This window comes from Henckelia pumila, unplaced genomic scaffold (assembly GCF_033568475.1).
Source record: "Henckelia pumila isolate YLH828 unplaced genomic scaffold, ASM3356847v2 CTG_461:::fragment_3, whole genome shotgun sequence".
Lineage (NCBI taxonomy): Eukaryota > Viridiplantae > Streptophyta > Magnoliopsida > Lamiales > Gesneriaceae > Henckelia > Henckelia pumila.
In genome coordinates, this window is record NW_027331831.1 from 13604993 (window position 1) to 13615833 (window position 10841).

A 10841-nucleotide genomic window follows, 5' to 3' on the forward strand; every position below is an offset into this window, starting at 1 on the left:
TTTTTGAGTTTAAAGAAAAGCACGATCAAAACACTCTCCGATATCCACACTTTTATAGGTATATAGATTAATGACAAGTAATTATATTAGTGGGAATAGTTAGTTGAGAAAAATGTGGGTAATTTAGTGAATGAATAATGTAACTATAGAAGTTTTTGTAGAAGACTAAATGCGTCAATACACAATTGAAAAATACTCTCCACACATTTATAGGTATATAGATTATAGGTATATAGATATAGATTAATGACAAGTAATTATATTAGTGGAAATAGTTAGTTGAGAAAAATATGGGTAATTTAATGAATGAATAATGTAACTATAGAAGTTTTTGTAAAAGGCTAAATGCATCAATACACAATTGAAAAAACACTCTTCAATATCCACACTATTATAGGTATATAGATATAAATTTAAGTCCTTTTATGATGTAACTTTTGAAGTTCAGTGGATTTACTTAAAATCTGAGTGTGATGGAGTAGATTCTTTGACCGAATTGAGATAAAATCATCGAACTCTTCGTGCTCTTCATTTATTTTGTCATTATTAACGAGCACAATAATTCGAATACAAGTTAAAACTGAAAATAACATTTTTCAAAATTACCCACGTAAAAAATCGACTATTTTAAATGTCACATAATACAAAACATTAGTGAGGTTGTTTTCTCTGTGTTTCCATAACAAATAGTTTCTCTCCTGGAAATATATAAAACCAGAATATTTTCTAACTTTATTTTATCACCCCAACAACTCTCTTGCTCATCTTTTCATCCCATTTCCCAAGCCAGGCCATAGGAAATGGAAAGATAAAAAGAGAGAGCAGAAACGCTCCATTAGCTAAACATAATCATTCTGATTCTCTACTTAGAGTTGAGAAAACTTCGATCTCATGTCAGGAGGTATACGACCAGGACGATAGTTTTTATCGAGCCAAACTGCTGTTGCTCTTGCTTCCACGATAGGCTGGAGACACATTAAAAAATTATGTCATGGTAAAGTCGTCCCCCAAATCCTTTTTTCTCGATATTGAATCAAACATAAGAATAAAGCAAGAGACCTCTAGATTTGGGAGCTTGAAAATCAAGTGTTCAAAGAATAGCCGAACAGCAGTAGCGTCACATATCCTCACCTTGACCACAAAACTTTCTCCACTCTATCAAAATAGTAAAACATAGCAACAAGCTCAACAAAAATGTCATTCTCCAAACTCACTGTTGAAATTTTAAATGGCTCCATTGTTCAATCAACACATGAACATGATGTATGATCAGATCATAACATAGCATAGCAACAAGCTCAACAAAAATGTCATTCTCCAAACTCACTGTTGAAATTTTAAATGGCTCCATTGTTCAATCAACACATGAACATGATGTATGATCAGATCATAACATAGGGAACTGCATAATATGAATGTTCTGGTCATACCCGTAAAGGTGAAATGAACTTGAGTGACAAGTCTGTAAGAGCAAATGCATTGCCACTTCGGGCTACAGCATCAGCATTTACTCCAATCGCATCTAAAAGTTCATGCCGACCTGTTCATACATCAAATCAAACAAGCAATCCCTTTACCCATAGGAAGCATAAAAAACAGTTTCTTTGTAGATTATATTCCTAGAATCAATTAGCATATTTCCTCAATCCTCTTGAATGAATAACCACCAGATATTATCAAAGTCAATACTAATACAAAACCAAGTAAATCAACAATCTTTAAAATCCCACAACAAACATATTCATACCATGTTGGCAGTAACTTGCATATATAGCATTATTCACAACACCATATTGATCCAACTCGTAGTCTCGAACTTTAAGTTCAACTTGGTGAAATCCACTTGTTCTAACAATAAATCAAGAGCAAAACATTGAAAGTGAAATCATCGTATGTATCACAGCTGATAAATTCAAATGTTCAAAAGTTGGTATAATGAAAAATCACAAAACAAAACAAAACAAAACAGAAAACCATTAAATACCAAAACCAGATCCAAGATGCCTGTCAGCAAATCAATTGCAATTTACAAAGCTACTAATTTAACCTTGGATCTAATTTAAAATCAAAAGCTAGCTCAAAGGAAGAGGATTGTCCAATTGTATATATATAACTCCCAAGAATTTCATCCAACCGACGTGTATAACACTGTCGTCACGCCCAAGAATGACCTGGTCTCTGTCTCTCATCCCATGTGAAGAGTGGATTTGGACCTAATTCCAACCTAAAAAACTAGCTCAAAGCCGAGGATTGTCAAAGATTCAAATGTATATATACAACTCCAAGAATTTGGGACAACTAACAAGCTTCTTCTATGAACTCGAGAATGGCAGAATCAACTTACAAGGCCGATCCAGTAAATGCTCAAGACAAGTCTCAACAATAAAATTACAAGAAACTCCCACCATTGACATTTCAGTTGAAAAAAACCACAATGAAAATTTAAATGGATCATGAACAAGGTAAAGGAAGTACATTTTGCCAGTTTTGTGATCATTGGGAGCGGCGGCGCAGCTTCTGACCTTGAAGCGAGGCAGCCGGAGATGACGGGTCCGGAGCAAATTTGGACATGCGGCGGCGGCGGCGGGGGAGGCTAGGGGAGGAGCGTGAACTTGCGTGCGGGGAATGATAGAGGAACGAAACATTTCTGCGAATGAAGAAGAAAAGGGGTAAAATGTGGCGTTAAGCCTTATGCTCAACCAAACACAGAGTACTGTGTGGTTCGGTAACTTGGTAGTGGAATAATAAAAAAATAAAATTCAAAAAAATATTTTATTATTTTATTTTTTGAATTATAGATATTTGAAGGGAATTTTATTTTGAATCCCCAAATCCAAATTTAACCGTGTATTTAGTCTTTCTAAAAAAATTTATGTGTTTTTATTTTTCAATATATGAGCTATCAAAATATGTTTATACATTATCTCAGCACGTAGCCATCCAACTACGATGATGCGATGATCTCGAGTCCATGCTAAAAATATATTGTATTAGTTATAATATATATATATATATATATGTATATATATATATATGTAATTATTTTAAGCTAAAAATAATCTTAGTAAATGTTAAATTTTTATTTAGCCCAATATTTAGTTCAACATATTTTCCGAAACATATTTGTAATCTTATTTTTTGAAATATATTTGTGGAATTTGTGTTGTTTGTTTTATAAAATTGTTTTTCAAAGAAAGAAAATTAAGTAGATGAAACACATCCCTTTTTTCATGTCATTTTTATATTCAAGTTTTTTGTCATTTGCTTTAAAAGTTCAATTTTTATATCGTTTTATGTGTTTCTTTACATTAAATTTTTTTTTTTTGTTTTTGAACTGCTTGATTTAATTGATGTGTGAAATTATGAATTTCTTGAAAATAATTGTGAATTGTGCTTTCTGATATTTTTTAAAAAATGATTTCATTTAGTTTCTATTATTTTCTATGTTATTTTTGCTTTTTTTTTTGTTGGAAAATGAAAATAACGCATGTTTTCAAGATACTCACTTGTAAAATTTATAAATTTTGTTGGATTCATTTAGTTCTTTTATAATAATTAATGAGGTATTTTTTTAGTAGGCCACGTATTCAGTTTTTCATGATGTGCTCTAATCTCTATTGTTTGAAAAATCATATTTTTTCCTACTGATCGTAGATTGTAATCTTATCGATTAAGATGAAATTTTAATATATGCGAAACTCGTATTTTTTACAACCATCAAGATTTTTTTGAAGTCAGTTCATTTGAATGATCATCACATCTTCAGTAGTTTATATATTTTAACATTAAATGTTTTGCAAGTTTTTCTTTATATAAATTAGTGTTTTTTTATTTTAAAATATTTATTTTACATCATTTTAACTTTTTACCGAATCAGTCAGCCCAGTGTTAAAATATTTTCTGGCTATGTCCCTGCACTATCTGAACGCAAATATTTTTTTCTCGGATAAATTGGTAAAAAAATATTGAAATATGATATTTGAGAACAAAATGTTACAGATCTTGTGCTGATATATAATTTTTGAGTACGTAAACATGTATCCAAATGTTGCTATTAACAATATATTTGTTTCTTTTTTATAAAATTCGATACAAAACATTAAAAATATGGTATTAATGTATAATATTTAAGTATAATTGTTTCAGATCTGATACTAATCTATGATTTTTTATTATCCAAACCAATGTTACAAGCAGGGGCGGATCCAGGATGTTATGCTAGGAGGGGTCGTGTCAATAAACACAATGATAAAAATAATTATTATATGTTTATTTATAACTTTATAAAATAAGAATACAATAAATAAAAAAATAAATATCGTGATGTCTCGTATATTTGATTGATACTTATGAAAATATGAAATGCGAAATAATTTTTTGATTTTTAAATGATGCGTTGTGTTCGTAGGTATAAAATATCACACATAAAATTAAGTTCATTTAACGAGTCAAAAATCATATGACTCGAAACTTATTTAAAATCTCGTTGAACAAAATGATACTAATGTATACAAGAACGCCTGAACTTCTTCTTACATGCAACTCGAAATTATAAAATATACAATCTCAAAATAATAATGTATTTAAAACATGATTCGATCTTAAAAATAACATGCTAAAATATTATAATAAGCATGCATAAAGTATTATAAAGCATAAATTTTATAATATATATATGATTTGTGGAGTATATATATTATACTACTAAATAACATGCTAAAACAATAATTCAAATAAGCATGCATTCCAAACATCTTGATTAAAAATAAATAAATTAGAAAGAGTATGACTTTTTACTTTTCAAAATGAACAAATTAACCTTTTTTATTTTTATTTTTATTAGTTTGAAATTTATTATTATTATTATTATTATTATTATTATTATTATTATTATTATATATATATATATATATTTAGATGAAAGCATATGTATCACTTTTCACGATGAATTTTCATTTTATTTTTATTTTTATTAGTTTGAAATTTTTTATTTTATATATTTTTAAAGGAAATTTAGAAGAAAAAAATTAGAAGAATAGGGGTTTTCACTTTTTATTTTTATTAGTTTGAATGAATAGATCATTTATTTTTATTTGTATTAGTTGGAAAATTTTTATTTTATATATATTGAAGACAATAATTTATATATTTTAATAAAAAAATAAAGAAAAAAATGAAAAAAAATCGGCACATCAAAGATTCGACGAACCCAAGTACTTCATGAGTAAAACACGCTATGCTACCATTACGCCAATTGGTACATTCATTCAAATGAGGGACCAAGTTTTTATATAATAACATTTAACAATATATATATATATAGTTTAGGGAGCTAAACTGAATTGGTCCCTCAAGAACTAAACTGCTTCAACAGTGCTAGATTGAATCATCCAAGAGTACACATGATCTAGATTGAATTAATTATACTCTTGTGGATAGACTTTTTCGTACAGACCAGATGCAACAAAAAGCAAGCACAACAGTGTACCATCTCGTCAGAGAATGTTGCGAAAAAGACAAGATAACGACTTTAATTTGAATTTGAAAGAACTGTTGTCCGCCAAGTATAAATGGACCTCAAGCTAAGGGGCATTGAAAATCCATCCGGCTACTTAGAAAAACTCTCGCACATATATTCAAGTTATCACAGGTAAACTGAACCTATTCAGTTTACCCACATACAATCAGTTGAGAGACTTCAAGATTACTTAGAAGATACTTCAAAGAGCCGAAGAACATAAGCAAGCATATAAGTGAATCAGATAAATTAGGATCACATTGTGCTAAGTGTTGGGTTGTAACACAAGTGTTGTATCTGTAATTTATCAGTTGAGGTGTTGTTGTACGTCCAATGCATAATGATTTTTATTTTGTATTAGTTATGTATGAAGGTTTTTGTTGAGTTTTTAGACTCACTATACTTGTATGGTGCAGATAAAAATGAAGAATTAATTATTTAAAGGTTGATCATGGGGCCGAGTAGTCGAGAAGGCGAGAAGAGTTTGCATGGCACTGAACTGACGTCCGAGAACCTTATATCAAGCATGTCTATGAAGCTTAGACATTTTATTACTGTTATGCATGTTTATTTGATCTCATGTTTTAGCAAGTCATTTTAAGATTCAAATCATGTTTAAAATATTATTTTGTGATCGCGGTATTTTATAGTTTCAAGTTTTGCATGTTTGAGGAAGTTTTGGCGTTCTCGCATGAGTTAGCATCATTTTTGTTCAATGATAGTTTAAATGAGTTTGAACCATGAGATTTTGAGTTTTTTTGATTGAACTTAATTTTATGCATGATATTTTGTACCTACTAGCACGATGCATATTTTAAAAAAAAAAGTATTCCGCATTTTTCCGCATCATAATTCTTGAAAATGTCCAAAAATATTGGATGTCACATGACGAATATGTGAACAGAACTAATTTTGGGGCTAGTGATCATGATTTCTGCTATTTAGTTTATGTTTTAGTTTCATTATAATAGCAGCTGCGTTAGACGTTGTTTTCAGTTTAATTTGTAAAGACATTTAAGCATTATAAAGCCAATTTGATTTCAGTTTCATAAAAGACAATTTAATTCAGTTTATGAATAATAATATTAGTGTATATCTCTGAATGTTGTACTTTATTGTTTTCGAATAAATAATTTGAGAACAACATCAGTGTCCATCGTCTCGGATCTGGGACGTGATAAAAAAAGGCGTCGTATGATTTAAGAAAAGTCTATATATCATCTAAGTCCTTATATAATATAATTTTTGGAGTTTAGTGAATTTACTTGAAATCTGGATGTGATGACATAGATCTTTTGACCTAACTCCGTTCAAATCATGAAATTCTTCGAGCTTTTCACTTTTTTTTTTTGGTTATTATTCACGAGCACAATAGTTCGTATACATGTTAAAATCGAAAACAACATTTTTCAACACCCACCTAAAAATAAATTCTTTTAATTGTCACATAATACAAAACATTATGTTTAATTTTCTAGCAAACAGTACAACATAACATATTAGTGAGGTTGTTTTCTATGTGTCGTTTCCATAACAAATAGTTTCTCTCCTGGACATATATAAAATAAAACCAGAATCTTTTCTAACTTTATTTTGTCACCCCAACAACTCTCTTGCTCATATTTTCATCCCATAGAAAATGGAAAGATGAAAAGAGAGAGCCGTTAGCAGAACATATATAATATCATTCTGATTCTGTACCTAAGAGGAATTGAGCAAATTTTGATCTTATCTCAGGAGGTACACGACCAGGGCGATAGTTTTTATCGAGCCAAACGGCTGTTGCTCTTGCTTCCAAGATAGGCTGGATCGGAGAGACATTAAAAGTTAATTAATTATGTCATGGTTTTTTGTTGATATTGAATCAAACATGATAAGAATAAAGCAAGCTGAGACCTCTAGATTTGGGAGCTTCAAGATCAAGTGTTCAAAGAATAGTCGAACAGCAGTAGCGTCACATATCCTCACCTTGACCACAAAACTTTCTCCACTCTATCAAAACAGTAAAACATAGCAACAAGCTCAACCAAAATTATATATGGCATTCTACTAACTCACTATTGAAATGTTAATTGGCTCCATTGCTTAATCAACACATGATGAACATGATCATTCAACATCATTAGCGATTATGTATATGATCAGATCATAACATAGGGAACTACATAATATGAATATTGTTATGGTCATACCCGTAAAGGTGAAATGAACTTAAGTGACAAGTCTGTAAGAGCAAATGCATTGCCACTTCGGGCTACAGCATCAGCATTTACTCCAATCACATCTAAAAGTTCATGCCGACCTGTTCATAAGAAACAGTTTGTTTGTAGATTATATTCCTATAATCAGTTTCTTGAATGAATAACGTAACCACCAGACATTACTAATACAAAACTAATAAGTAAATTAATAAACATTAACAATCCTTTAAAATCCCACAAGAAACGGATTCATACCATGTTGGCAGTAACTTGCATATATAGCATTATTCACAACACCATATTGATCCAACTCGTAGTCTCGAACTTTAAGTTCAACTTGGTGAAATGGACTTGTTCTAAAAACAAATCAAGAGCAAAATATTGAAAGCCAACTAATTAATCGTATGTGTCACAGCTGATAAATTTAAATGTTCAATAGTTAGTATATATACTGAAAAATCACGCAAAAACAACACAGCAAATGCTTAATTAATAAGATAAGTCTCAACGATAAAATTTCAAGAAACTCCCACCATTAACATTTCAGTTGGAAAAAAACACGATGAAATATCAAGTTTAGCACTTATCTCAGTATCTTAATATAATAATAATAATAATAATACACTTTTTTTTTGTTGAAAGAATAATAATAATTTTTTTTTTGAAACAAATAATAATAATACATTAAATGGGACAACAAGGAAAAAGTACGTACATTTTGCCAGCTTTGAGATCAATGGGAGCGGCGGCGCAGCTTCTGACCTTGAAGCGAGGCAGCCGGAGATTATGTGTCCGGAGCAAGTTTGGAAATACGGCGACGGCGGGGGGAGCATGCGTGCCGGGGATGATAGAGGAAACAAACATTTCTCCGAATGGAGAAGAAAATGGGGGAAATGTGCGTTTCTTGAATCTTTATAACGTAGTAGCTAGTGTGGTTCGGTAAGGGAATAAAATTTGTAATTTTTTTTTCTTTGAATTATAGACAGTTGAATGTTATTTTATTAATAATTTTGAAATTTATCACAAATAATTTTATTTTATTTTATTTTTATCGGAGGTGAGCTTATTTTTTTTATTATCATTGGTGTATTGGTGTATGTGAATTGTGATGCGTGCTTGTATATTGTTTTTCATTAATGTGATTTAAAAATTATCGAGAGACTAAATTAAAATTTTAAAAATTATCGAGAGACTAAAATGCGATTTAAAATATTGAAATTTTAAAAAAAATTTGAGAAAGGACAATTTTGGTAAAACAAAAGATGATATCTAAGGAATATATTCTTTAAGAAAGATTATTATTATTATTATTATTATTATTATTATTATTATTATCTATAAGTTATAGCCGGAGGCGTATTAATGGTGAGGTTACGAGTTAACTATCCAATTTGTCTAAAAAGATTATATATTTTATAGTATGTTTTTCATGAGACAATATCACGGTTTATATCTCTCCCTATATATAAAGAATCTCCCCCTTAGACACCATCTTTTAAATTGGCGAAATTGCTCTTATGTAATATAAATATTATAATTTTATTTTTATTTGTTTTTTTTATATTTCAAAATTCCATATTTTTCTCAACTAAACATTGTAAATAAGATAAATTGATAAAAAAAAATTTAAAATTTATTTTTATATTATTTTATAAATGTTAAAAAATAAATTTAAATATTATTTAAAAAATAATACTTATATATAACATACAATATTAAATATATTGCATGATTTTATACACACGCAACGCGTGTGCGATTATACTAATATATATATATATATATATATATGAAAGGTTCAACCAAATTCATATTTATAACTAATAATAATATTGTTAACATAAAAAATAATAATTTTTCATAAATCGAATTAAATCTATCTAATAAAATTAAATTGACGCTTGATATGATCTTCCACGAAAGTCGAAACTACGCATTCGGCACAGTAGCCCATAAAACTTTTTTTGTTTTGGAGTTGTAGCCCCTTGAACTTTTAACAATATTAATTAGTATTCAATAAAGCCTATGAGATAATTACTAGTCTAATGAATTGTTTATAATCATAGAGCTCCATCTAACCCATTTAGATATTTGGGCTAGCCAACTAAATTGTTTATATTAATAATAAAGCTGATCTAAAAAAAATAAAAAAAAAATAAATAAAGCTAGATTTTACACTTTAGATATTTAATATTGATAACCTAGTTCATTCGGTTTTTTCAATGTTTTTTTTTATAAAAAGTTCTATACACCATCCATAGCATAAGAAAATATATATGTAAATCACTCGGTTATCCTAAATTAATTTTATATTTTTAAATTTTATTTTGTTATCTTATTACTAACTTTTAAATTTTTCAAAAAATAAATTAGAATAAAATTGCTTCGTCATTCATATATTCTATATCTATAACAAACAATATATATAGGTTTAAAAAACAATATATATATATATATATATATATATATATGTATGTGTGTGTGTGTAACACAAACAAATATTACAGCAATATGAATTAAATTTATGCTTATTCGGAGTTCAGGAAATGTGTAAAATGATTTCGTTCTGATACAGGGTATATTTATAATCTGCCAATGGTTTCAGGGACCTTTCTGTAAATTATTGTGTTCCTTGAATGATATTTAATCCGATCCGTTATATTTCATCTCAACTTATAGCTTACAATCGTTGGATCAAGTCATTTTGAGGATTCAATCTGGTATGTTTATCTCCTTATCGGGTAATTCGATACTGCAGTGGGGGTAATACCCCCACTGCAGTTGTGTGGCCATCATGTGGGGTTTTTTTTTATTTTTACCGTAAATTAAATAATAAATGTCAAAAATAATGTAAAATTAAAAAAAATTTACAAATACCGTAAAACTCCAAATTTGACAGCGGATACTCAGTACACGTGGGCAGAGTCCGCTAACATTTGGAGCGGATGCTGCGTCGTGGCGTGGGGGTGTGCCACGCCAGCAGCATCCGCTCCATTATTGATAATGGACCGACTGCCCCCACCCACATTATCAGTTTTTTTTTTTTTCTGAAATCCTCCATTGTCTACGGCACTTCTTCTCTCCTTATCAATTTTTGTTTCTTTAACATTAGATTTCCCCAT

The 10841-nt window shown here is 29.4% G+C and overlaps 2 protein-coding genes across 2 annotated transcripts; both read right to left on the reverse strand.

Annotated features, from left to right (window-relative positions):
* Positions 1 to 610: 610 nt before the first annotated feature.
* Positions 611 to 2694, reverse strand: LOC140872165 (acyl-acyl carrier protein thioesterase TE3, chloroplastic-like). The gene is made up of 5 exons (XM_073274947.1): positions 2476 to 2694; positions 1748 to 1848; positions 1431 to 1540; positions 1060 to 1155; positions 611 to 965 (listed from the first exon to the last, which is right to left on the reverse strand). Exons 1-5 carry the CDS (start codon positions 2643 to 2645, stop codon positions 867 to 869), a joined length of 576 nt encoding a protein of 191 aa, XP_073131048.1. The 5' UTR covers positions 2646 to 2694; the 3' UTR covers positions 611 to 866.
* A 4492-nt stretch (positions 2695 to 7186) lies between these two features.
* Positions 7187 to 10841, reverse strand: LOC140872034 (acyl-acyl carrier protein thioesterase TE3, chloroplastic-like). Its single transcript, XM_073274770.1, has 6 exons — positions 10654 to 10841; positions 8435 to 8629; positions 7975 to 8075; positions 7711 to 7820; positions 7415 to 7510; positions 7187 to 7322 (listed from the first exon to the last, which is right to left on the reverse strand). The coding sequence occupies exons 1-6, from the start codon at positions 10839 to 10841 to the stop codon at positions 7203 to 7205; spliced, it is 810 nt and encodes a 269-aa protein (XP_073130871.1). The 3' UTR covers positions 7187 to 7202.